This window comes from Salmo trutta, chromosome 37 (genome assembly GCF_901001165.1).
Source record: "Salmo trutta chromosome 37, fSalTru1.1, whole genome shotgun sequence".
In the NCBI taxonomy this organism is placed as follows: domain Eukaryota; kingdom Metazoa; phylum Chordata; class Actinopteri; order Salmoniformes; family Salmonidae; genus Salmo; species Salmo trutta.
Window position 1 is genome coordinate 5,740,252 of NC_042993.1, and position 27,007 is coordinate 5,767,258.

The 27,007-nt window shown below is 42.8% G+C and overlaps 3 protein-coding genes and 1 long non-coding RNA gene across 9 annotated transcripts in view; 2 read left to right on the forward strand and 2 right to left on the reverse strand.

The window, feature by feature from the left end:
• Positions 1 to 15,201, reverse strand: part of LOC115176614 (SNF-related serine/threonine-protein kinase-like) — a 57,085-nt gene extending 41,884 nt beyond the window's left edge. Inside the window, exons 1-2 of the mRNA XM_029736724.1 lie at positions 14,958 to 15,201; positions 12,984 to 13,658 (exon numbers count right to left, since the gene is read on the reverse strand). Coding sequence (XP_029592584.1) covers positions 12,984 to 13,572 — 589 coding nt within the window. The 5' untranslated portion in view covers positions 13,573 to 13,658; positions 14,958 to 15,201. The remainder of the gene's footprint in view (positions 1 to 12,983; positions 13,659 to 14,957) is intronic.
• Positions 15,202 to 16,466: 1,265 nt separating this feature from the next.
• On the forward strand, positions 16,467 to 21,536 carry LOC115176702 (chromatin target of PRMT1 protein-like). 5 transcript variants are annotated; one of them, XM_029736900.1, is made up of 7 exons: positions 16,467 to 16,553; positions 16,848 to 16,925; positions 17,222 to 17,306; positions 18,207 to 18,354; positions 20,071 to 20,169; positions 20,327 to 20,467; positions 20,558 to 21,536. In XM_029736900.1, exons 1-7 carry the CDS (start codon positions 16,531 to 16,533, stop codon positions 20,746 to 20,748), a joined length of 765 nt encoding a protein of 254 aa, XP_029592760.1. In that variant the 5' UTR covers positions 16,467 to 16,530; the 3' UTR covers positions 20,749 to 21,536. The 5 variants fall into 5 exon arrangements, with proteins under 5 accessions (XP_029592760.1, XP_029592756.1, XP_029592758.1 ...); XM_029736896.1 differs by having other exon boundaries at positions 16,468 to 16,553; positions 17,211 to 17,306; positions 20,071 to 20,257; XM_029736898.1 differs by having other exon boundaries at positions 16,468 to 16,553; positions 17,211 to 17,306; positions 20,071 to 20,239.
• Positions 21,537 to 21,587: 51 nt separating this feature from the next.
• On the forward strand, positions 21,588 to 23,500 carry LOC115176704 (protein JTB). 2 transcript variants are annotated; one of them, XM_029736901.1, is made up of 5 exons: positions 21,588 to 22,024; positions 22,129 to 22,169; positions 22,285 to 22,349; positions 22,460 to 22,539; positions 22,643 to 23,500. In XM_029736901.1, the coding sequence occupies exons 1-5, from the start codon at positions 21,963 to 21,965 to the stop codon at positions 22,791 to 22,793; spliced, it is 399 nt and encodes a 132-aa protein (XP_029592761.1). In that variant the 5' UTR covers positions 21,588 to 21,962; the 3' UTR covers positions 22,794 to 23,500. The 2 variants fall into 2 exon arrangements, with proteins under 2 accessions (XP_029592761.1, XP_029592762.1); XM_029736902.1 differs by lacking the exon at positions 22,285 to 22,349 and having other exon boundaries at positions 21,598 to 22,024.
• Positions 23,496 to 25,569, reverse strand: LOC115176705 (uncharacterized). Its single transcript, XR_003872270.1, has 3 exons — positions 25,096 to 25,569; positions 24,803 to 24,886; positions 23,496 to 24,179 (listed from the first exon to the last, which is right to left on the reverse strand). It is a non-coding gene; the product is annotated as an uncharacterized LOC115176705 (long non-coding RNA).
• Between the last annotated feature and the right edge of the window lie 1,438 nt (positions 25,570 to 27,007).

A 27,007-nucleotide genomic window follows, 5' to 3' on the forward strand; every position in this document is an offset into this window, starting at 1 on the left:
AATGAAGCAACACTAGAGAAAGAGGTAGGCTAATAACAGGTATTATGCGTCAGCCTACAAATTATACAAATAGGCCCTATTATATTTCTAAATTAAAATCTAATTCACTAGCCTATACTTGTAACTTTGTAGGCCACATTGTGCTGCACCAGAACCGCATGTTCTCTTCTGCTTTATTAGGTTTGAACAATGTGCATAATTCCAGTCCATAAAATACAATAGAGTAGTACAGTAACTGTTGACACTAAAAAAGATCAGCCTACTGGAGCTAGTTTCATGTATTTACCCAACAGAACATATAGCTACATCTATAGGCTTATGTTTTTCAGTCCTACGTAATGTACAGTATAGATATCAAATACATATGATATTTATTTCACCTTTATTTAACCAGGTAGGCAAGTTGAGAACAAGTTCTCATTTACAATTGCGACCTGGCCAAGATAAAGCAAGCAGTTTAACACATACAACAACACAGAGTTGCACACGGTGTAAAACAAACATACAGTCAATAATACAGTAGAAAAATAAGTCTATATACAATGTGAGCAAATGAGGTGAGATAAGGGAGGTAAAGGCAAAAAAGGCCACGGTGGCAAAGTAAATACAATATAGCAAGTAAAACACTGGAATGGTAGATTTGCAGTGGAAGAAAGTGCAAAGTAGAAATAATGGGGTGCAAAGGAGCAAAATAAATAAATACAGTAGGGGAAGGTGGTAGTTGTTTGGGCTAAATTATAGATGGGCTATGTAATGGTAGAATCATTTGGCCTTTTTTGGGCTAGGGCTCAAAATGTATTTAATGTAGGGCTCAAAGTATTTAATGTATGGCTCATCAGGCTCAGGTAGCGTCAGGCTTTCATTTTCGAACAAAGCTCTAATCAAATCCAGACATACACATAGGCCTATGCTTTATAATGCTATTGAATGACACTTCTGGTTTGGGCAAGAAATACCAGGTTAAAATCAGGAGAATAAATAATTTTTCTTCTCTGGATGGAACGCTTGTAAAACACTGACCCCCAGACTGACTGAGGGCCAAGGAAGACCCCGCCACGTCAGGTCACATCAGTCTGATCGGAGGTCTGAGCCATTAGAACGCACGCATTCCAAAACGGCACCCTATTCCCTACTAAGTGCACTATACTGGAAATATGGTGCCACAAGATGGAATCAGACTGTAAATAAGGTCTTCACAGGAGGAGAGCCTTCAGGGAACATAGGTAGTAAAAACTGAAAGTCTAGTGGGCTGGTAGTAACATAGGATCCTGCAGAAAGACAGAGCGTATATTAGCCAGAGGTAGCCAACCCTAAAGCCGGGCGTACACTGCACAATTTTCTTCCTGATTTAGCTGTCCCAGACAAGTTGAGATCGGAGACAAAATCCCCACGTTGTTGCCTACTCGGGGCGCGCGGACGTCACTGACCCTCGTTTAATGCGAGCTACCGATTCAGTCTTTGAGCAGTCCCAGATGTCCCGATATTTTCGACATGTTGGTTTTATCTGAACAAAATCTGCAATGCTCTTGTAGTGAGATGTGCATTGAGTAGTTTTTAGAACTTTGATCAGCAATAGCCAAATGAGAGCTTGCCAGAGAAAAAGCCAATGAAGACGCATTGTGTCACCCAGAATGTATAGACTCAAGCAGGAGCGATGAATACTACTAATATGCGTTTGTATTTGCCAAGAACCAAAACGTCAAATCATTACAGCTCTGAAGTTCACAAGCAATGTTATTCTATTCAAAATGTATTGGCTAGATAGTTGAAGTCTGTATGGCAAGCGTGAATGTCTGACTGAAAACGTTTAGGAGGCTGCTTTGAGCCACAGTTTGTTCTAGCTACGTTAACAAATCACATCACATTGTTTTCGCTAGACAGTGTGGTATCGAGAATCCTCACAACCTTCCTCATGGCCTTCTCTCATCCAGGGATGTACTGTACTCCCGTCTTGGTACACAAGGGGAGCTAAAAACAGAAAAAAAGCACATTGGTCGTCTATTACAAGAATGCTAACAAAACTAGCACAAACTAAGGCTTATAGCTAAATATGCTAACGAGAGCAAACGAAAATAAAACAAAATTGCAAAAACAGGCAATCCAGCTCATAAAGTTATGCAAGTATAAGCAGTGAATTTGGGCAGTGAGTGTTTATACTTTGAGAACTTGCTACCACTCTCCTGTGCGTATCAGACAGAGATCCTCTTAGAGATTATTCTGAACTGAAGACAGGTGTAACCATGTAAAGTCGTATCTTATTGTTGATAGAGTAAATGACTCTCATTATGTAATGTGCCATGCATCGCAAGTACACCAATTGTTTGAGTGTTAATTATTTTGTGACTAATAAATTATATTAGTTGAATTGAGTAAACACATTCCTCGTTTTACAGAGTAATTCTTTGACTATAAGTTTATAATTCAGGGCTATTAGTAGTTGTTATATACACTATGCATAGCACATGCTTGGGTACTACCTTGATATCTCTGATCGGCTTGCCTCAATAAATGAACACTAGAACATTGGTCACCAGAATTAGCTATTTGTATCTAGTCTATTAATAAATTGTATAAACGGTGCAAGTTAGACATGTTGATTATAGTCATACTGAAAGGTGATGTAAGGCTTGCTACATTGACTAGATTCCTCCAGAGGCATACAGGGCATGTTGCATTTATTCACATAATATTGGGAGTCAGATTGATGAACGCAGTTTATTATTATATTCAACATAATGGTGGAAAATGTACTCCTCTATAAATGGTGACCCCCTCAGTTGGAGATTCACAGGCTTATAGCTGATTCAGCTAAACAAGGTCCTGAGGTGCAGTTGAGCGCATCAGGAGTTATATTGTGGTAGATTAGTGAACTAACAAACTGCTACAGGAGGGCAGCTACCCAGGAGTTTAGCTTGGTATCCAAGCCTCGCTGGACAGGTTCACAAGAGGCCTTTTCAAACTGCATCTCATGACCAGACTAGACTGGCCCTGGGCTAGCTTAGCCTGTGTTCACACAAGCCTTTCTTAGCCCTGGGCTAAGGATTCACACTTGTATTCCAAGCACTGTACCAAAACGTGTATCTTGCCACTGTACAGAGAATGCTGAGCATGAACGAGAAACTTTTCTGATCCAGGCAAAATCACACAACAATATTATCAGCATCATGGATATATCCAATTAAAATGTAAATAAAAAGCTCTGAAAACAGACAAGTTTAGCGTTTGCTGCCCTTCCAGCTGTAGAGTTTGCAGCTTTAGTTGGCTAAATGAGAAGACGTTAGCCAGTCTGCTGCATAGCAACCATTTTTGTTAGGCATAGCAACAAATGCTTTTGCCCTGTTGAAAGCATTTTGTTGTTTTTTGTCCTCAAATGGAAGAATGAAATTGTATGAATTTACTTATCAAAATAATATTCAGAACAGATTACAGGCATCACAAGCATGTCAATTAAGTGACAGTGCAGCTTTTGTGATTGGACAGTGAGCATTCTAGGTGTTGTTCTTGACCCCGTTTCATACTGGCTATTTTGGCACCGTGTTTCTGGGGACGAACCCCGAAAAGTCGGTGCTAACCCAGCTAGTCCTAGGCTAAGATTGGTGCTAACCCAGTTTAGAATGTGCAAGTGTGATCTCAGCCCCAGGTTAAAATCTCTCTGAGCCCAGGGAAGCTCTTAGCCCTGGGCTAAGGTGCAGTGTGAACAGAGGGACAACAGGGAGATGTGGCTGTGGACAAAAATGGAGAAGTAATTTCCTTGCTTTGATCAAGTTATGGTAGGAATCTTTGGTTAATATAGATATTCAGTTGAGTGATTTACAGGACAGTAGAACACACTGCCTGCCTAATCTCAGCTCGACACCTGGGGGCCAGAAATCTTTCTGATTTGAGAGGGGGTGAAATACTTATTTCCCTCATTAAAATGCAAATCAATTTATAACATTTTTGACATGCGTTTTTCTGGATTTTTTTGGTTGTTATTCTGTCTCTCACTGCTCAAATAAACCTACCATTAAAATGATAGACTGATCATTTCTTTGTCAGTGGGCAAACGTACAAAGTCAGCAGGGGAGCAAATACAATGCTCAAAAAAACAAAGGGAACACTAAAATAACACTAGATCTGAAGAAATAAATAATCTTATTAAATACTTTTTTCTTTACATAGTTGAATGTGCTGACAACAAAATCACACAACAATAATCAATGGAAATCCAATTTATCAACCCATGGAGGTCTGGATTTGGAGTCACACTCAAGATTAAAGTGGAAAACCACACTACAGGCTGATCCAACTTTGATGTAATGTCCTTAAAACAAGTCAAAATGAGGCTCAGTAGTGTGTGTGGCCTCCACGTACCTGTATGACCTCCCTACAACGCCTGGGCATGCTCCTGATGAGGTGGCGGATGGTCTCCTGAGGGACCTCCTCCCAGACCTGGACTAAAGCATCCGCCAACTCCTGGACAGTCTGTGGTGCAACGTGGCGTTGGTGGATGGAGCGAGACATGATGTCCCAGATGTGCTCAATTGGATTCAGGTCTGGGGAACGGGCGGGCCAGTCCATAGCATCAATGCCTTCCTCTTGCAGGAACTGCTGAAACACTCCAGCCACGTGAGGTCTAGCATTGTCTTGCATTAGGAGGAACCCAGGGCCAACCGCACCAGCATATGGTCTCACAAGGGGTCTGAGGATCTCATCTCGGTACCTAATGGCAGTCAGGCTACCTCTGGTGAGCACATGGAGGGCTGTGCGGCCCCCCCAAAGAAATGCCACCCGACACCATGACTGACCCACCGCCAAACCGGTCATGCTGGAGGATGTTGCTGGCAGCAGAACGTTCTCCACGGCGTCTCCAGACTCTGTCACGTCTGTCACGTGCTCAGTGTGAACCTGCTTTCATCTGTGAAGAGCACAGGGCGCCAGTGGCGAATTTGCCAATCTTGGTGTTCTCTGGCAAATGCCAAACGTCCTGCACAGTGTTGGGCTGTAAGCACAACCCCCACCTGTGGACGTCGGGCCCTCATACCACCCTCATGGAGTCTGTTTCTGACCGTTTGAGCAGACACATGCACATTTGTGGCCTGCTGGAGATCATTTTGCAGGGCTCTGGCAGTGCTCCTCCTTGCACAAAGGTGGAGGTAGCGGTCCTGCTGCTGGGTTGTTGCCCTCCTACGGCCTCCTCCACGTCTCCTGATGTACTGGCCTATCTCCTGGTAGTGCCTCCATGCTCTGGACACTACGCTGACAGACACCGCAAACCTTCTTGCCACAGCTCGCATTGATGTGCCATCCTGGATGAGCGTCACTACCTGAGCCACTTGTGTGGGTTGTAGACTCCGTCTCATGCTACCACTAGAGTGAAAGCACCGCCAGCATTCAAAAGTGACCAAAACATCAGCCAGGTAGCATAGGAACTGAGAAGTGGTCTGTGGTCACCACCTGATGAACCACTCCTTTATTGGGGGTGTCTTGCTAATTGCCTATAATTCCCACCTGTTGTCTATTCCATTTGCACAACAGCATGTGAAATTTATTGTCAATCAGTGTTGCTTCCTGAGTGGACAGTTTGATTTCACAGAAGTGTGATTGACTTGGAGTTACATTGTGTTGTTTAAGTGTTCCCTTTATTTTTTTGAGCAGTGTACTTTTCCCCCTCACACAAGCCGTATCCACTAATTTGAAGGGGTGTCCACTTACTTTTGTATATATCGTATACTTCAGTCAATGGTCCCCATTAGGCTACATTTTACAGGACTTATTTTCACAAGTTAATGCATCACAAGTTACTTGGAGTAGGCAATGAATTAGTTTGGACATTTTTGTTTGGCATATGACAAGGAGTGGCAAGGAGTGGAATGACAGCAAACAGGTCTGGTATGCAGGCTGATAATACTACAGATACTGAGAGGAATGTCTAAACGTGAGACAGTATAAAAAACATTTATTGGTTTCCCACTACAAAACCCCAAAGTAATAGCATAATCAGTGTAGGCTATAACATTATGAATGCCCCCAACATAAGGCTCAATTCACATTGCCCATGACACATCACACAGTGCATAACACAGATTCAACAGAAGGTTCATCTGGAGGTCAAATGTGGGATTCACCACTGATAGAAAGAATCCATGGAAGCAGACGGACAGGCTGCGATTGGAAAGGGTTGCTGCTGGGCTTCATTCTTCAACGGGTGCATCCCAAATGGAACCCTATTCTCTTGAATAGTGCACTACTTATGACCAGAACCCTATGGGCCACGGTCGAAAGTAGTGCACTAAATAGGGAATAGGGTGCCATTTGGGATGCATCTAAAGTCATTCCCAGTCATTTCTCTCAGGTCAGTGAGAATAATAATTACTGTTAATCATCTGTATCCCTCCACCCCTCACTCTTCCCCTCCCTCCCTGTGCAATCACCGTGTGGAACTGGTTCAGTCAGTCAGCTGGGTATTCTTCTGGTCACACCAGGACAGCTTTCTTCCTCAGTTAATAACACAGAGCGAGAGAGAGGGTCATTTCCAACACCATACACTGAAATGCGTTTCATTAGTGACAATCATTAACCTGTTGGGGCTAGGTGGCAGTATTTGCACGGCCGGATAAAAAAAAACATACCCGATTTAAACTGGTTACTACTCTTGCCCAGAAACGAGAATATGCATATAATTAGTAGATTTGGATAGAAATCACTCTAAAGTTTCTAAAACTGTTTGAATGGTGTCTGAGTATAACAGAACTCATGTGGCAGGCCAAAACCTGAGAAGATTCCATACAGGAAGTGCCCTGTCTGACAATTTGTTGTCCTTCAGTTGCATCTCTATCGAAAATACAGCATCTCTGCTGTAACGTGACATTTTCTAAGGCTTCCATTGGCTCTCAGAAGGCACCAGAAAGTGTAATGGGGTGTCTGCAGTCTCTGGGCGAAGTACAGCAGCTCTGTTTGTGAGTGGTCAGCCTGGGAACAGTGAGACTGAGAAGCGCGTTCTCAGAATTCTCAATTTTTTTCTTTCAGCCTTTGAATGAATACAATGTCGCCCGGTTGGAATATTATCGCTATTTTACGAGAAAAATAGCATAAAAATGTATTTTAAACAGCGTTTGACATGCTTCGAAGTAGGGTAATGGAATATTTTGAATTTTTTTGTCACGAAATGGCTCGCGCGTCACCCTTCGGATAGTGACCTCAACACACGAACAAAACAGAGGTATTTGAATATAACTATGGATTATTTGGAACCAAAACAACATTTGTTGTTGAAGTAGAAGTCCTGGGAGTGCATTCTGACGAAGAACAGCAAAGGTAATAACATTTTTCTTATAGTAAATCTGAGTTTGGTGAGGGCCAAACTTGGTGGGTGTCAAATTAGCTAGCCGTGATGGCCGGGCTATGTGCTCAGAATATTGCAAAATGTGCTTTCGCCGAAAAGCTATTTTAAAATCTGACACTGCGATTGCATAAAGGAGTTCTGTATCTATAATTCTTAAAATAATTATGTATTTTGTGAACGTTTATCATGAGTAGTTTAGTAAATTCACTGGAAGTTTGCGGTGGGTATGCTAGTTCTGAACATCACAGGCTAATGTAAAAAGCTGGTTTTTGATATATGAACTTGATTGAACAAAACATGCATGTATTGTATAACATAATGTCCTAGGAGTGTCATCTGATGAAGATCAAAGGTTAGTGCTGCATTTAGCTGTGGTTTTGGTTTTTGTGACATATATGCTTGCTTTGAAAATGGCTGTGTGATTATTTTTGGCAGGGTACTCTCCTGACATAATCTAATGTTTTGCTTTCGCTGTAAAGCCTTTTTGAAATCGGACAATGTGGTTAGATTAACGAGAGTCTTGTCTTTAAAATTGTGTAAAATAGTCATATGTTTGAGAAATTGAAGTTATAGCATTTTTGAGGTATTTGTATTTCACGCCACGCGATTCCACTGGCTGTTGACTAGGTCCCACCTCGCCCAGGGAGGTTAATGTATGAAAATATGGATAGGCTGGGAATCTTCATGTAAGGTCAGTCGTGATTAGTGATGGGGAAATGGATCCAGTTACATATCGAAATATTAAAATGGACGATACTATAATCAATACCTTGACTTACAACTATCAATTTGTAAAATAAAAATCATAAAATCCATCTTTTTAAAGTGAGCCAACATGTTTTCAGCACTTTTATTTCCATGACTTCTCTCAAGCTCTCGGCTTAGACAAATAGTGAGCAATATGTCTGGAATATCAAATCACCATAAAATAAATAAATACATTTATTAAACGCAGTATCAAATCGCAATACATATAGAACGGTGAGAATCGCAATACATATAGAACGGTGAGAATCGCAATACATATAGAACGGTGAGAATCGCAATACATATAGAACCGTGAGAATCGCAATACATATAGAACCGTGAGAATCGCAATACATATAGAACCGTGAGAATCGCAATACATATAGAACCGTGAGAATCGTAATACATATAGAACCGTAATACATATAGAACCGTAATACATATAGAACCGTAATACATATAGAACCGTAATACATATAGAACCGTAATACATATAGAACCGTAATACATATAGAACCGTGAGAATCGTAATACATATAGAACCGTGAGAATCGCAAAACATATAGAACCGTGAGAATCGCAAAACATATAGAACCGTGAGAATCGTAATACATATCGTATCGCCACCTAAGTATCTTGACAGTACCGTGAAGTCCCTGGCAATTCCCAGCCCTAGTCATGATTGAATCAAAGTAGTAATACATTGCTTTTTAATAGGTAGCCTATAAGATGAAGTGGTGGAGGACTTAATTTAATGAGGCTTTTAATTGAGTAGCTATGTGGTTGGTACAGTAGAGACAGGGCCCAAAGTAGAGAGGCTGAACTTTTGGAAAAAGTCCCACAAATGTATTAATAGCAGAAGTGTCACATCCACAGCGGCAGGCAATGTGAACCTGAGCTGTCAAGTGGAGCGCTGCAGTGGAGCTGCCTGCTGAACGGATCACGGGGAGAGAGAAGCTGGGAACATTCACACCGGCTGGCGTTGAACAGTAACACTACACAGACACACAGAGAGAGAGAGACACCTCAAAGAGCTCTGTTCTTTCTGAGTTCTGGCATGGCTGCTCTCTGACCATTAGAGCTTTATAGATGGCTGGTCTGGTGGCTGGTCAGTTCTAGGTCTATATCCATCAAGCCATGACGTGTGTACTGGACAACCTGCCAACTTGGCCACACAGCCAGGCAGAATGGAGAGAGGGGTTGCTGCTCAGGGTCTCAGAGAGAAAGGTTACTGTCAAGGTTTTAGGAGGTGAGAAATACCATTGAACCTGAGACACTGACATAAATCAAGGCTCTACTTAGATCCAAGGGGTCAAAGCAAAGAGGGTACAGACCCACGGACCTGAAAATAGCTTGTAAGACGTGTAAGTCACTTGTATGACCTGACGCAGTGGTAACTGGGAAGCTCAATGTCAAGAACCTATTGACACACCGTGGTCTCGTTCTATACCGCTGGGCTTTCCAGATCATCCTGAGTAGAGCTGCTAGACTCCACCAGACCTGAAACTTCCTCACAGCATTAGTGGAACCTGCATTAATGGGATTAGAACAGGCTGAAAACATGCTGAGTGTGCGTCAGGGAGGGACCATAAACATTCTGATTATCACTCACACGATTTGTCCCTCTTCAGTCATAAAATTAAACAAGCCCGTTCCTCCACTTCACTGTGACTGGGCTCTGCACATTCATTGCATAGTAAGCATTCTCACAACATTTAGCGCATTTTTCAGGAGACGATATTTGCAGTGCATTGCCTTTCAAAGAGAGGTGGAACATAAATTCTCTCAGCTGATAAGTCACAGTAAATGTCTTTACATTTTTATGCAACAGGTTATTTCTGAGGAGCATTGTCTAACCATGAGTGGTACAAGGTCACCAACACCATCAGGTCAGCTTGTTCCATCAGATGCCTGGGCCAAATCCCACCCTACTATAGCCCCTACCATGTGGAATGCAGCATTGGTGTGGCATCATCCTCAGACTGGGCCTCCTTGACACCTCCAGCACCACAGTCACACAACACCCTATTCTGTCACTGACCTAATCCTCCTTGACAACTCCAGCACCACAGTCACACAACACCCTATTCTGTCAGACTGACCTAATCCTCCTTGACAACTCCAGCACCACAGTCACACAACACCCTATTCTGTCACTGACCTAATCCTCCTTGACAACTCCAGCACCACAGTCACACAACACCCTATTCTGTCAGACTGACCTAATCCTCCTTGACAACTCCAGCACCACAGTCACACAACACCCTATTCTGTCAGACTGACCTAATCCTCCTTGACAACTCCAGCACCACAGTCATACAACACCCTATTCTGTCACTGACCTAATCCTCCTTGACACCTCCAGTACCACAGTCACACAACACCCTATTCTGTCACTGACCTAATCCTCCTTGACACCTCCAGCACCACAGTCACACAACACCCTATTATGTCAGACTGACCTAATCCTCCTTGACAACTCCAGCACCACAGTCATACAACACCCTATTCTGTCACTGACCTAATCCTCCTTGACACCTCCAGCACCATGTTCTGTCAGACTGACCTAATCCTCCTTGACAACTCCAGCCCATACAACACCCTATTCTGCCAGACTGACCTAATCCTCCTTGACACCTCCAGCACCCTGTTCTCTCATTACATAGGAACAAACATGGCAGAGTGACAAACAGCCACAGGGCTGGCAGTAGACTGTAGTGTGTCTCTCTCTCATTGGTCACATTCCAAGAAAAGTGTTCATCATAACATACACCCACATGCCCAACAGTTTCCTCTCTTTTTGTACAATGACTCTTGCTCATTCACATTCCTGGCCTCATGCTACCTCTGGTCTTCTCTGAGCAGTTACAAAAACATCTGCGGCACACTGGCTGTGTCTCAAATAGCAACCTGTTCCCTATATTGTGCATAGAGCCCTATGGGATTTGGGTCAAAAGTAGTGCACAATATAGGGAATAGGATGCCATTTAGGATGCTCACTCTGCCTGGCCCTCCGTCACCAATCATAGGAGATGGAGGGCGAGGGGGTGAGAGAAGAGTTTGTTTTTTGCCACGCTCTCTCCCAGGAGTTCTGACTAATAGTCCCCAGACAAGAGTCACCTAAACGTAACAGTACGCAAGCCAAGAGCCCTGAGACAGTGGAGCAGAGCCCTGAGACAGTGGAGCGGAGCCCTGAGACAGTGGAGCGGAGCAGTGAGACAGTGGAGCAGAGCCCTGAGACAGTGGAGCAGAGCCCTGAGACAGTGGAGCAGAGCCCTGAGACAGTGGAGCGGAGCAGTGAGACAGTGGAGCAGAGCCCTGAGACAGTGGAGCAGAGCCCTGAGACAGTGGAGCAGAGCCATGGGTCATAGGTAAGCTCTACTCTCTCACACTTACACTCTGAGTGCTCATCCATCCCACCAGTCCAGGGCCAGGCAACACTGCTGCTGGCTCAATGTTTGTTCAGTGAGAGGGTGAATTGATGGCTTAGAGACAGTGAGATGGCCTGTGACACAGCTCTGGACAGAGAGGCTGCAGGATGGAATATTGATTTGGCAGGGCTATGCTGGAAACCATATAAATTGTGTATTTTAAATCAACCCCACAATGTCAATAGTAAAATGTTTAATCAGGGCTTAGGCACTAGATGTTCAGTACAAACAAAGGATGGATTAAGTGTTCTGCCTAGAGCCGGCGATTGTAACCAGGCTGCAATTAACAGCAGTCAGCCTTCTCTCTTCTCCTCTCTAGGGACCTTCATCTGACGCACAACCATGACAATTACAACACAACCCAGGCTGCACACAGCCCCAGACTTATTACTGTTAGATAAAATGCTCTGTCATTCTTTGCAAAGAAACCGTGTGTGTATGTGAGAGAGAGTGTGACCACAGTTTCCTCAGGTTACAGTTACACCCTACAAGTGTGACAGGCATAGTCAAATAGGGGAAGCAATAATTGCTAATCGAAAGGCATTATCATGCCTAGGGCCTATATTTAGAGATGTGCGTGTTTATAACATTGGAGTATTGCAGACTCTCCTTTCAAATGTCTGGGACAGTGAAATGTTAAAGAAATAGGTTGTATCATAGAATATATGTAATCATCTTACAAATGATTTGATATGTAAATGCCTGGTTGGGCACACGGGAGGTTATTGGAGAAGTCAGTGCTGCTGCTGTATGCACTACAGTCAGTCAGTCCACACAGGAAATCAATGAGCCAGTTAATGAAGTGCAATATAACACTCTAGGCACCAACACCAGGAGAACTGGCCTTGTGTATCATAGCAACACATAGCAGTAACTTGCTTCCCTAGCTACAACATAACCTTGCACTTCTGAAATTGCAAGTTCAAAACCAGCCTAAACCGTCATACATACACATAAGTAATCCTTTCTAGGCCACGGTAAGGCAATGTCAAAGGTCAGCGTACAACTCCATTTTTTAGACTCTGCGATCCTTAGCCCTCAAGTCCATGCAACAATCTCACAGAATCACCATGGCCCCATGACACAGGGTTCTGAGCTTGCTGATACGAGCCCATTACCTTGTGAAGGGTTTTCAACACATGCCTATTAGACTAAGTGCCAAAGATTACAGCCAGCCCAGGTCAATACAATCAAACTATGACTCTAAGAGATAGGCTATCTGGGGCTGCAGATAGCCTAGTGGTTAGAGCGTTGGGCCAGTAACCCGTAAGGTTGCTAGATTGAATCCCTGAGCTGACAAGGTAAAAACCTGTCATTGTACCCCTGAACAAGGCAGTTAACCCACTGTTCTTAGGCCGTCATTGTAAATAAGAATTTGTTCTTAACTGACTTGCCTAGTTAAATAAAGGTGAAATCAAAAATAATCTACGGCAGACAGCATCCATCTAATGTATCCAGGCCTACAAGCTTAGATGTCTTACCTACGGCCGGAGCATCGTACTCATCTCCCAGCAGGATCTCTGGGGCAGAGTAGGCCAGCGAGCCACAGCTGGTGGTGAGCTTCTTCCCTGGCTGAAACTTGTTGCTGAAGCCAAAGTCAGTGAGCTTCACCACTCCCTGCTTCTCAAAGAATACCACGTTCTCCGGCTTGAGGTCACGGTGCACCACATGCAGCCGGTGGCAGTAGGAGATGGCATGGACGATCTGGGCAAAGTACTTCTTGGCCAGCTCCTCGCTGAGACCCTCCTCATGCTTCATGATGTAATCGAACATGTCTCCACCGTCGCCCAGCTCCAGGATCAGGTAGAGCTTGGTCTGCGTGTCGATGACCTCGTAGAGCCGGACAATGTTGGGGTGCTGCACCAGCTTCATACAACGCACTTCCTGGAACAGGTGACCCGTGGCAACCGTGTCCAACTTGGTCTTGTCGATGACCTTGACCGCCACCTTCTCCCCCGTGAAGACGTGGCGCGCCAGTTTGACCACGGCGAAGTGGCCCCGGCCCAGTGTCTTGTCCAGGTCATAAAGCCCTGCAATCTTGCCATCATACCCTCGCTTGAAGCCTGCCATGGCTGGGGATGGGTTTTAAGCAGTCTCGTGGGTCCACTTTACTTCAACACGTTGGATGGTAATGTCGTGCCCATGATGTCCACTTCCTAAGAGTAACAATGAGAGAAAATCACATCAGAATATCAACAGAACAAAACTTCACTTAAAAGTGACTTGAAGGAAATAAGGCCTACCGCCTGACTCAAACCTTCATCGCGGAACATTCTCACAGATTTGTACTGGGGTGTAATCCTTACTTCAAACAGTTGCCAAACTTTCTGTTTTGCAACAGAAATGACAATTTCTATTGGGCAGCAAACAATTAGGGCCCTACCTGAATCTGTCCAGTAGAAACGCTAGTTTGAAGTAATGATTACACCCCTGAGTTTCTGTTGTTCAACAAAAACAAAGCCAAGGGTCTAGCAGTGAAGCTCGTAGATACATGAAGAAAAACACCAAAATAACTTAATAAATCAACCCTTTTGTATCTGTAACGTTTAGCCTTACAGACCAACTGTGTTTCAAAGTTGCAATGAATTATGACTGACAAGAGAATTTGGTTTAGCTTATTTGCAGGTTCAACTGGTAGGATTTAGTTAATACAGCCATTAACCCCACATGGGTTATATTCAAAGACACCCGGGCCTCAAAGACGTTCCATCATTCATAATCAATGGACGTTACAGTATTTCCTTCTTGAAAATGTCGCCATAACAAACACCACACATTACTAAATACCTAGCTAGCTACAATGACAATGTAGCTATGAACTGAAGCCAATACTGTACTACTAATGCATGCATACAGGGAACATAACTACTAGTTACATATAGGAAAGTATTTAGTTAAGTAACATTATTTTAACTACCACACAATTGCTAAATGGGATCAGGTCAGGTGATTTGGTTGTCATGACAAGATACAGTACAGTAGCTAGCTTACTAACTTAGCTAGCTAGTTAGCCAATTTCAAGAGGCTAAAAGTTAGTTAACTAGCTATTTGACAGATGATTATACTTGGCTAGCTAATGTTTAAGTTAGTTAGTCCATGAAAGCAGTTGGCTAGTTAGCTAACGCGTAAGCTTCCATCACATGAGACAGATAAACAACTTGATAGGCCTGTGTTAGCTACGTTACCGTACTAGTGCCTCGTTCATTCACCGAGTAACGCGTTAGCTATCTAACAACAGTAGCTAGCAAACGTTAGTTACTTAACTAGCTAGGTATTACTGCGTAACAACATATTTTGACGTCGGCGGCACCGATTTAATTGTAATTTCCTCAAATAATTGTATGAACGAACGTTGATTAACGTGAGTTTAGTTAACGTAACCTCAAATATACTGATAACTAACTAACTAACCCTAGCTACAAGCTAGCAAGCTAACAACGGCTGGTCGGACTCACCACTCTCTCTCCAGTAAACATCAAGCCGAAATCTTCAGCTAGCTAATAGACTGGATGATAAATAATGTCCTTCGTTCTTCCCCGATAAAGTTTATTATTAACGAATCTTATCCTCCTCGGTTGCTATTACCAATGACACTCACACGGTGCCTATGCCCAAACCTCATCAGTGAAACAAGGCATTGCAACGTTCCTGGGATTGAATTGCAGCCCTCATCGAAATCATTCTCCTCCCAGAAACGGTTGCGGCGGCGCCGTAAGTGTGTTGGGCACATAGAGATAGATAGAAGACTAATGTTTGTATCTGTGCCATTATAGGGTATGTGACAGCATGGGCATCACCATTGAAACTATCTCCATTTTAAAGTAGTCAGTTTCTTCTTCACGATTGACTGATCCCTCCTGGTGACCCTGTTGGAATAATTTCCATGAAGTTAGAAGTCCCACCCAGTAGAGTACATTAAAGTGGTGGAAGCCCTCAATGGCACTGCCCATGTTAATAAGGCCTTTTGGCCACTACTAGGCCTCTATCATTCTCTATGGTTGGGCATCAGCCGCATTCATTTCTGACGTCAAAGAAACGTAGCTAGCTGGAAAGAATCCCACAATGGTCCATACCAATGAAGAGGTCCGCAATAATAATTGTATTTCACCAAGGCAATATGTGAAAAAATACACATTAGTAGTTAAACACATCAAGCACAGTAACGCAATAATGAACCTCCAATTTCATGAAAATAACCAGGATAAAAAGCACGACAGCCAACATCATCATGAGGCTGTATGTATGGCTTGGATATTCTGTCCTTGTTATAGCTAGCTATAGTCCAAAACATGCATGCATACATACATACACATCTAATACATATAATACACATCGTATGACCATTGTCTTATGCATTTCTTGATCAGTGACATTTCTGCAAAATAAATCTGACATTACCGCCAATAACGGTAGATTTCCATGACTGGTGCTGCCCTCTAGTGGCTGACAGTTTTTTACTGTAATGTATTATTTTTGGTAGGCTACACAAAAGCCAGTTAGGCTTTGCATAGAAGAGTATATTGTCACTTTTTTCTCATTAGTATATATAAAAAATCCACAGCTTGTTTTATAGACTAATGGTGTTTTAGATCATCTGCTCTCTACACAAAGTGGATGCTTTGTTTCAAGTATGTGTTGCATTTACCTTATGGGAACTCAGAAGGGTAGTGTTGCACTTACAATAAATAAATACACCAGGCTAGAATATTAAGATAGCAGTAGGTGGATAGTTTATCAGGTACTTTACCAGGAAAAGGGGGGTTTCTTGTAAATTGTACCTCTGTCTCTCCCAGCTAGGCTATTCGGGCACACACTACTACATGGGTTGAATTTGAGTCACAAATGGCTCTCTGGTTAAAATAAGTGCACTAAATAGGGAACGGAGTCGCTTCATTACCATACTCTCTGGACACCTCTACCAGATAGCATAATACATCCGTACCTTCTGCACATGTGCTACTTTACACACACGTTTGTACATAGCTCCGGTTGCTCCATTGCTGCTTAGCCCTCTGTTCCTCAATTCCAATGTTATGCAGCAAAATATATGGGTACCGTTTTGAAATCTTACTTGGACAGTGTCCTAAACGTTCATATTTTTTACCCACTTTCAAAAAGTGATTGTGTATTTGGGGGTCTTAGTCAAATTAATGATCTATATACTGCAAAACTGCAACCTTTCATCAGTTCTTGATTTATAAACGTGCATTTGTGGTTTTCCGCATGTGTTCGAATCACTGTGCGAGTTTGATTGAATTCTTGCGTTTATATTTTGGGCGGTAACTACAGTATGAAACTTGAGGCTTTCCTTAGTTGAGAATAACTTTTTATTTTATGTTGTGCAGGTGCATCTTCGGTGCGGACAGTCAAGAGGGGGAGGCTAACCACATTTTTGCTAGCATCTTCCAGTGCTGTTCTAAAAAGTGAGTAAGAGTAACGTTAGCGTGCTCAAAACTTGATACAAAGCTAGTTAGTAGGTTTATCTAGTTTGAGGTTTAGCTACCATCTTACATAGCAGCAAAGCAAAAGTTTACCGACCAAGCCAGCATGTCAAACGAATGAACAGCTAGTTAGTAGCTAGTATGTGTTTGAAACTCATGTTAAGGTAGTTTCCTAGCCTAACATTAGGCCATTCTAAAATTGTCACTGTAGTTACCAACTAAAGTTATGCTTTTGTTCCATTGCAATATATCGGTCTCCCTATTGAGTCTCTCCTCAGGAATGTATCAGCAAACAGACGCAATGACTTCACCAACAGAGAAAATCGTGCTGAAAAGCACCTCAACAGTTTCCCTCAACGATCGGTGAGACTACCATTAGCCAGTGGTGATGAGTTTGCAGAGGCCACCTCCTGTACTCCATATCTTGCTCATTGCAAACCCTGTTATGACTAAGTGTCTTTTCTATTATCAGTCTTTCTTCCCCCTTGATACAACATCCAGAGTCCAAGGCCAAACCTGTCTGCTTGCTAGACCACTAGCTACAGCTGGATAATTGGGGGGACTTGATCCCATGTACACATGTGCATTGTATATAGAGGGCCTGATTGGTGTCAAACACACCTGACTCCAATAATCACCTAATCATGATCTTCAGTTTAGAATGCAATTTGATTTAATCAGCTGTGTTTGCTAGGGATGGGAAAAGTGACACCAATCAGGCCCTCGAGGACTGGAGTTGCCCAGCCCTGTTATAGGCAGTAAGTGGCAGGGCAGGGGAACGCAACTACATGGATACAGTAGTATGCTAAGCAGTATGTTCTTAATTAACACAGGCGTCTGCTGATGGGAGGACGGCTCATAACAATGTCTGGAACGGCGCAAATGGAATGGCATCAAATGCCTTGAAACCAGGTGTTTGCTGTATTTAGTACCATTTCACTAATTCCACTCCAGTCATTACCATAAGCCCGATCTCTCCAATTACGCTGCCAGCAGCCTCCTGTGGTTCTTAAACCCTCCAACCTCCTATATCACCCTATTCCACTGAGGGCCAAGTGTCTGCAGGTTCACTCCTCCCTTGTACTTGATCAAGTAAAGTCACTGATCAGTTAGGAACTCTCCTCACCTGGTTGTCTAGGTCTAAATTGGACACAAATTCAAAGGTAACGTACAAACCAGCGGATGCTTGGCCCTCCATGGAATGAGTTTGACACCCCTGCCCCGTTCTATCCTCCTTTATCCCTCAACCCCTGCTCCTCCAAGCTTCACGACCTTGCTGAACAACAAGCAGCTGGAGCCAGTGGCTGTACGAGTCAACATGCAGCAGCAGCAAGTGGCCAGTGTCCGCAACAGGAGACTGGCTCTGCAGATGGAGAACAGGACCTCTGTGCAGGCTGCCCTGCAGCCCAAGGTGTGGGAACTAACCATCCACTTTTCAACCTGTCTAGGTTACGTAATTAGATTCAGTGTCACTAATCCAGGGCTGCATTCAGTTCGATGCAACATTCCATGACAGTTTGTACTGAAGGGCACATTTCCCCAAAATGGTGTGACCATTTTGAAATCACAAAACTTGTGCCGCACACACCATCTGACCGTACAATCAAATTGTATTAGTCACATGCGCCGAATACATTAGGTGTAGACCTTACAGTGAAATGCTTACTTATGAGCTCCTAACCAACAATGCAGTTTAAAAAAAGAAATAAAAGTAACAAGGAATTAAAGAGCAGGAGTAAAATAACAATAGCGAGACTATATACAGGGGGGGTACTGGTAGAGTCAATATGGAGACTATATACAGGGGGGGTACTGGTAGAGTCAATATGGAGACTATATACAGGGGGGGGGTACTGGTAGAGTCAATATGGAGACTATATACAGGGGGGGTACTGGTAGAGTCAATATGGAGACTATATACAGGGGGGTACTGGTAGAGTCAATATGGAGACTATATACAGGGGGGGTACTGGTAGAGTCAATATGGAGACTATATACAGGGGGGGTACTGGTAGAGTCAATATGGAGACTATATACAGGGGGGGGGTACTGGTAGAGTCAATATGGAGACTATATACAGGGGGGGTACTGGTAGAGTCAATATGGAGACTATATACAGGGGGGGTACTGGTAGAGTCAATATGGAGACTATATACAGGGGGGGTACTGGTAGAGTCAATATGGAGACTATATACAGGGGGGGTACTGGTAGAGTCAATATGGAGACTATATACAGGGGGGGTACTGGTAGAGTCAATATGGAGACTATATACAGGGGGGGTACTGGTAGAGTCAATATGGAGACTATATACAGGGGGGTACTGGTAGAGTCAATATGGAGACTATATACAGGGGGGGTACTGGTAGAGTCAATATGGAGACTATATACAGGGGGGTACTGGTAGAGTCAATATGGAGACTATATACAGGGGGGGTACTGGTAGAGTCAATATGGAGACTATATACAGGGGGGGTACTGGTAGAGTCAATATGGAGACTATATACAGGGGGGGTACTGGTAGAGTCAATATGGAGACTATATACAGGGGGGGGTACTGGTAGAGTCAATATGGAGACTATATACAGGGGGGGTACTGGTAGAGTCAATATGGAGACTATATACAGGGGGGGGTACTGGTAGAGTCAATATGGAGACTATATACAGGGGGGGTACTGGTAGAGTCAATATGGAGACTATATACAGGGGGGGGTACTGGTAGAGTCAATATGGAGACTATATACAGGGGGGGTACTGGTAGAGTCAATATGGAGACTATATACAGGGGGGGTACTGGTAGAGTCAATATGCGGGGACACCGGTTAATTGAGGTAATATGTACATGTCTGTAGAGTTATCTCCCTCTGCGCCACCATAATCACACCGTTCTTCAACTTGTTCAGAATCGTTAACGTTTAATTAAAAGCTGAACGCACCCCAGTATCACTATTTATTTATTTCCTTTTTAAGAGACCAGAGAAATGAAGACATGGACTAGATTAGAAGCATTGAAAAGTTCATTTGAATTTTGAAACCAAGAGTGCCACCTCCTGGGCATGTCTTGACTTTCAGTTCATTATTGAAATGAATACACCCAAACTCTGTTGGTACGTTCCCAATGTCCCACAGAGCCTGAAGCAGCGCCTGGGGAAGGACGACGTCCTGGCAAGGCTAGGTCGGCCCATGGGGACCCTGATGCGGGGGGACACCAGAAGCCAAGGGTTTGCTGTAAGGGAACTGCGAGGGATGAACCGAGGAGGTTTCAGAGTGTGTGGAAACAGAAGGGGCTTTTTCAGAGGTGGCAATGCTTTCAGAGGTGGGTGTACTGTTTTTCAACGGTAACACAGTTGGAGCCAGTTTAACTTTGTATCCCTCTCTTGTTCAGGTGTGAATCAGATGCGTGCCCGGGGAGGGGTGACTAAGCTTAGGTTTCGTCAGGGCTTGAGGCTACAAGGTGGCCAGCTGAACAATGCTGGAGTGCTGGTTAGCTGCGGAGCCAGGAATGGACTGGGCCTGAGAGGAAGAGGTGAGAGAACTCTCTTGTACTCTCGTAACTGTGCATACTCTGCCCTCCCTTCTCCCACTGCCCTCGCTCATATCTTGTCATCCCTACCAGGCAGAGGAGCGGGTCCAGGCCTGCGGGGCCGGGGAGGGTTCCGGGGCCGAGGCATGGGCAAACCTAAAAAAATCCCCACCAAAGAGGAGCTGGACAACCAACTAGACAACTACATGTCAATGACCAAGAGTCACCTAGACGCAGAGCTGGATTCCTACATGGCCATGGCAGGCTCTGACTACATGGAGTAGAACCCAGCTGGAAGACGGGTAGGCAGCATCAAGAAATGCACTGAGGCTGTCCAGGGGTAATTCATTAGTAGAACTGCCCCTCACTGGAAACAGATGGATGTGACAACCAGGGTCTCTGGCTTACTCAGAACTATTGTTAGAAGCACTATTTGTAAACAAATATGTGGTGGTACACACAAGCCCAGAAGCATGTGTTATGTGGCTGAATTAGAGCTCTCTAGAGTCATACTTTAACTGTTTCACACACTTGAGCTGTTGTTCTTTTCATCATTTATTCATTTATAAGCTTAGCTCAGTGCTGAGCAGGGTGGTCTAAAACCTTGCCTAAGAAGTATGAAGGTCTGCAGGACTTGTCTAAGAAAATAATTACTTGTTCAGTAAAATCACAAGCAAGCTAACCAATTCTCTTTGCTCAGGTACATTATGGGTTTGTCCAAGACACTTCACACTATAGATTTCATGTGTTTGCTACAATGTATTGTTACTTTCAAAACAGTATTTTTTTTGTGAAAGACAACGGTGTGTACCTCAGCTAGCCAGGTTTGGCTGCATTGTGTATTTATATATAAATGTTGAAGATTTATTTTAGCAGAGAAATATTGCCACCATTTGTAGTAAGAGGACTAGTTATCCAACCGGTTCCTGTCAGAATGTTTTCTGAGAATGAAAGAATGGCTCAACTGTTACAAATGTTCTTGTTTTGATATGTTCATTGTTTTAATACAAATATTTAAAGGTGTTGCTACCCAATGATATAAACATTATCATGACATGTCAAGAAATAGAAACATGGCTGCAGTTCATTATTGACCTTCAGTAAAACTATAATTGTCACCCACAGCATAGACGAGCCAGAAAGTTACCAACTGATTTAAATGCCTACTTGTCACCGCTAGGGCTGGTGAGAGCACTTCAAGCATGTCACTCAGGTCAGGTGACATGGGGAGGAACTTCGAGGATTCAAGATGGCTGCAATTCTGCCAGAACGAAACATTTTATAATGGAATAACTTTAACATTTAAAGATGCTTACAGTGACACTTGAGTATTCCGTAGTGGGTTAGCTGCTGTAAATATACTTCTGGAACTCAACCGATAACTAACCTTAGCTAATATGTAGCTAGCTAGAAGCAAAACGTTACAGAAGCTACGTTATTTTGCCATCTCATTAGAAGTTACTGACAGTCTAGAGTTGGTGCCCCCATTACCAGCACAATGAGCGATTCCCGAATGTTCTCGATCTTAACACTGCTCCTGGTAGTACCTGCGTCACTTAGGTGAGTGTGCTGTGTAGCGTCCAGCCGTGTCACTGACTGAGCTGTCGTCAAACCTCTGACTTTTGTGAATGTGTTAACCAAACCATTCTATCATTTTCTTCCAGTGTCCATGGTGCTATTTCAGGAGAGGAATACCCTACTACAGGTAGACCCATAGCTAGTTAAATAACACTTAAATACAGATCGGGTAGCTATAATAGTTGACCTGTAGCTGTAGACCCTAACATTGAAGTTTCTAGCTATTGTAATCTATTTTGTAGAGATAAGCACAACATCCCTTCATTGCTGGCAAGAGGAGGAGTTTTCGATTTTGACAGTGTGCAAGGTGCAGCCCCTTTCAGATGATGAGGGTTAAAATAATTCCTATTTTCTGGAACACGGTAATACTGATCAATAACATCTTAATGATGGAATCCCTCACGTGTCTGTCTCCAGAAATCATGGGCGCCGTGCGCCCGAACTGGATTCATAGAAAAGATCAACTGTGCAAAGTCCAACAAAGTTGAATACAAGAGGTAGCCTACGCCCTTTTTTGCATATTTTTATTAGAGTATTTTCCTAAATTGATGCAACCGCCAATTCAGGTCCGACTACAATTCTATCTTTCTCTTTTCTCAGCTGCCGTTCCTCTCAGATGGATGAGAGACTATTCTGGAGGTTTGAGGGGATCATGATGTGCCTAACGGTAGTCTTGGTGGTTATAGCTCGTCAGAGAACCCTGGACCACCTGGCTTCTGAAATGGTCCGCAGGCAGATCCTGTCCATATAGAGACTGGGTGCTGTTGGCCGGCGCTTGACCACTCTCAAATGTTTAAAGGACTTGAACGGCAGAACTTGCACATTGGTATCTCTTTTGGATCACTATTTCCATTTTGATCCCATGTTTTGTTGTGGCCTTATTTGTGAAATGTCTATGTGTAAGTATGACCCATACACTGCACAATAGTTATTGGTTTGAACTAATCTTACAATATGTTCCAAGTCATTACTGCAGTATGGTTAATAATATTGCAGCACAGCATGTCTTTATGTTGTCATAGTTTATTGTTTCTGTGTCTGTGATTAGAGTATAGTCCTGCCTAACCATTCCATGTGTCAGTTTTGGGGATTTGAACATGTCAACTTGGTCTCACTTTCTGACATTGTCTTGCATTGTCACCATAATAACTGAGTTGGTCCAACCAGAGACGAATACTGCAAATATCTAGGCCTATGTGTTATTTTTGAAGATTTTCCTTTGAAGATTGTTTTCTGAAAAATGGTTATTACCAGCTACATTTAATGCGCTTACGATAGAGATGACATTTTTTGATCTGTGATCAATGTGCTTATGGTGTATTTACCAATGATTGGTCAATCACGTTTGTGTGTGAAATTCAGGTCTGTCTAAACTATACATATCTATTTATGGTGTAGTTTGACAAGCGTTTCCTTTTGGTTACACACTAGCTTAATAAAGAGCAGTGACACTATCAAGAGCAGTGTGCTGGTTTCTTCTTTTGTCTCATCTTATTCAACTGTTACCATACACCTGCAACAGAGATAGCTCAGATGTGCGAGTGCCTTTTCAATTTTGGTTACACACTATTCGTAAAAACATGGTTCTTCTGATTTCTTACAGTATTTATGTATTTTACAGCACTGTTAACACTATTCCTAATTATTACATTGCTGTAAGTGTGCAGCAAATTGTACAGTTTATTGCACTTTCTATTTATGACCAATACAAATAAACTGTTGTTAGGGTATGTGCACAATGTAGGTTTTTTGGTAGTAAATATAATTCAGCTTTTTTCTGCTTAAGTTGTGAAAGGAATTGGACAGTTTATTAATCAACATTTTTATAAAAAAAAGAGCCTCTATCATATTTACAGAGCTTGTGCTGAATGCACAACAAGCAGAATGGTAGAATGAGAGGCAAATTAAAGAACACATGGATGAAACAGGTCAGAAGAAGGATATATATTAGAAGTTAGCGAATCGAAATTTCAAAATCCTACTCTATTTCAGACAGAAATAAATGAACTAATACCATAACAAAAATAAATCACTAACACTTGAGGAAGAAGAGGTTGCACTTTGATCCTCTTGGACAGTCACATAGTTGGCCGTACCGTGGTCCCTTTTTCACTGTGCAGTAGTCACCAACAATACACTGGAAAGAAAATAGAACAAAAATCATATGGTAGAATTTTCCAAATGAGATATTCACAAGGAAGGAAAAGTTGACATCGTACTTTTAAGTACCTTGACCACTAGATGTCGTCATAAGACAGTACTTTTCCCATCACAATCCTTGTTGGCAGCCTACAAGATGGTCTGTCTTTTGCAGGCTTTTGCAACCGTACAACTCTTTCTATGAACTGCATAACATAAACAAAGCTCAAAGTTCCATCTGTTTATTACATTTATGTTTTATTCCTCATTTTATTGTTTATTCTACAGAATAGTATTCATTCAGAGGGAAAAACTCCATATGGGGTTAAATGTAGCCATTAGTTACTCAAAAGGCTGTGTATAATCTAAATCAGTTCTGAATAGAATCCTTTGAGACTTTGTTTCTTTAGTAGTTTCCAGTGGTCTTCAAAAAAAATGACACAGCATAAGCTTTTGGAGTGTTTATTTATTTTCCCCAGAACACGCTCTAGCAAGAATGTAGTCTTGACCCGCAATCCAAAAGGTGCCACCCACAACCCACCAGAGGGTCTGACCCACACATTTGGGAAATTGATCACCTATACAACTATTCACCTGTGGTGTCTGAAATAGTTTGCTTACACTAGGAAGGTGGCTTTGTCTTCTTTCCCACACAGCCATTCTTCTGTTTTGGAGTTTCTCTAGGACGTTATGAAGGACACCCAGCTGCAACACACACAGAGAAAAACACTGCTGTATTGAAATGGCCCTACATCAAATCTGTCGCCTCACAATAGACCATGTTTATTGGTTAATTGCAATGACTCACTATGAATGTACAGTACATTTGGCCTGTATGATCAAATAGTGTCAATAGCATTCCTTAATTGTATCGTAACCTCAACTAATATTTATTACTATAGCAGGTTACTCACCAGTTCCCTAGAGTCCTCTGTAACTTCAGCCTTTGGTAGCCTTTCGTCTGTCCATCCTGCAACCACATGGGCTGATTGAGATAGGATGTACAAAAAGGAAATGAACACCAGCAAGATAGCTGCTGATTTTGCCATGTCTGTTTCTAATTGTTGTGTTTTCCACCTAGGGCTAGGCGGAACGGATAATCTACTGTCCGGTCAAGAGAGAGGCAGATAACCTATGTACTGCGCTTGTAGTGGAAGGCGCTGTCCAAGGTGCTGAACAGAAACCCTCGGGTTGATTTAGTCATCAGGGTTTAGCCTCTTTATCAGACACCAGTCTAATAAAGAAGTCACACACACACACGTCCCTTTATGTCAGTAATCCCCATATAGCAGACTAGTAGGCTACAGAAATAAACCACGAGGAAGATGCGAGGACAACATGTTTGTTTTCATTCTGTGTCTTAGTTGTCTGAGTTAATTGGATTGCATGGATTTCCCAAAGGTAGACTCCTAATGACGAATAAGCATACATATGATCTGAAAGGCATGTTTTTAAACGTGTTGACAGAGACTTTTTGGCTCTTTGTGGTCCAACCCCACTGTGACCGCGGGAAAGTGGCACAATTTTGTGAATGAGATGACATTGCATTCGTCCCACTAAATACAGTATATCACCTTATTATTGCTGCAGGCCAGGGGCAGATTGGGATCAAAAATCGGCCCTGGAATTTCTAACACACTGGCCCATTCTTTTCCTTGAGCCCCCCACATCGTTCCATTCTTTTCCTTGAGCCCCCCACATCGGCCCATTCTTTTCCTTGAGCCCCCCACATTGGCCCATTCTTTTCCTTGAGCCCCCCACATCGGCCCCTATTATTAGCCAGATAATGATCATTTTGCACCAAAAAAAAACATGTTAGACAGGTCCACTGGGCTAAAAATGCTAGATGGCCAGTCTGCCTCTGCTGTAGTCCTGTTACATAATATGACAAAAAGACACGCCAGTTAATCTCTTGACTTCCCCTGATGTAATCTTTTCCTCATTTAGATGGATTAAATACCTCGGTAACGTCAGAGGGCGAGGATCTCGTACATGTATCATCCAAGGAGTTCCATGTCATTACGTCACAAAATTCCAGGTAAAATCTCTTTAGGGTTGGGAGAGAGAGAGAGAGAGCAAAGAGAGAGAGGACATACATCCAGACCACAGCACCACCAGCCACATCCACACCCTAACCCAGGGGCGCCGCCAGGGATTTTGGGCTCCATGAAAAGATATCACATTGGGCCCCACCACCACAGGCCACACCAACCATGCACAATTTCTGTAACCACACACCTCCAGAAGCCAATCAACCCATTCAAAGCTTTAAATAACTCTACCTTTGCAGGCTTGCAACTCTCTTGTAGTCCAATATTTACTGTACGATATTTACTGACAGTGAGCTGTGAAAATACAACACCGTGCAGACATGCATGCAACATTCTGCATACAGTGAAATTCACTATTTGATGCAGGACTGATACCCTCCATAAGAAATGTGCTAAAGGCCATCTTTTACAGACTAAATGTAATTTTAATGGTAAAATTCTTGAATGGAAAATTCTCTTAACATGAATGAATAATTTAAAATAAATACAACTTAAATATACATTAACCTCTTCAATTAAAATAAATTAACTTTATCTACAGAATGATACAACAGACAAAACAATAAAATCAGCAGCAGATTGTTGAACTAAGTATACATACCAACTAGAAAATAAGCAGCTGTAAAAGTGGAAATGGAAAATGGAAAACAACATGGAAATGGAAAGGCCTGATGGTGGCGGTAGAGGAAAGGTCAAGAGGTCACCAAATCAATAGGTTTTTTCCACTTGGGGTCTTGATTATGCACAACAAATTTTATGGCAATCCAGCCATTAC

Coding starts and splice junctions, on each gene's coding strand:
- LOC115176702 (XM_029736896.1), top strand. CDS start 16,531: ATGTTATGCAGCAAAATATATGG. Junction 16,926..17,210: donor TTCCAGTGCTGTTCTAAAAA/GTGAGTAAGAGT, acceptor CTCCCTATTGAG/TCTCTCCTCAGGAATGTATC. Junction 17,307..18,206: donor ACAGTTTCCCTCAACGATCG/GTGAGACTACCA, acceptor TGCTCCTCCAAG/CTTCACGACCTTGCTGAACA.
- LOC115176704 (XM_029736901.1), top strand. CDS start 21,963: ATGAGCGATTCCCGAATGTTCTCGATCTTAACACTGCTCCTGGTAGTA. Junction 22,170..22,284: donor AGAGGAATACCCTACTACAG/GTAGACCCATAG, acceptor TCTATTTTGTAG/AGATAAGCACAACATCCCTT. Junction 22,350..22,459: donor CGATTTTGACAGTGTGCAAG/GTGCAGCCCCTT, acceptor GTCTGTCTCCAG/AAATCATGGGCGCCGTGCGC.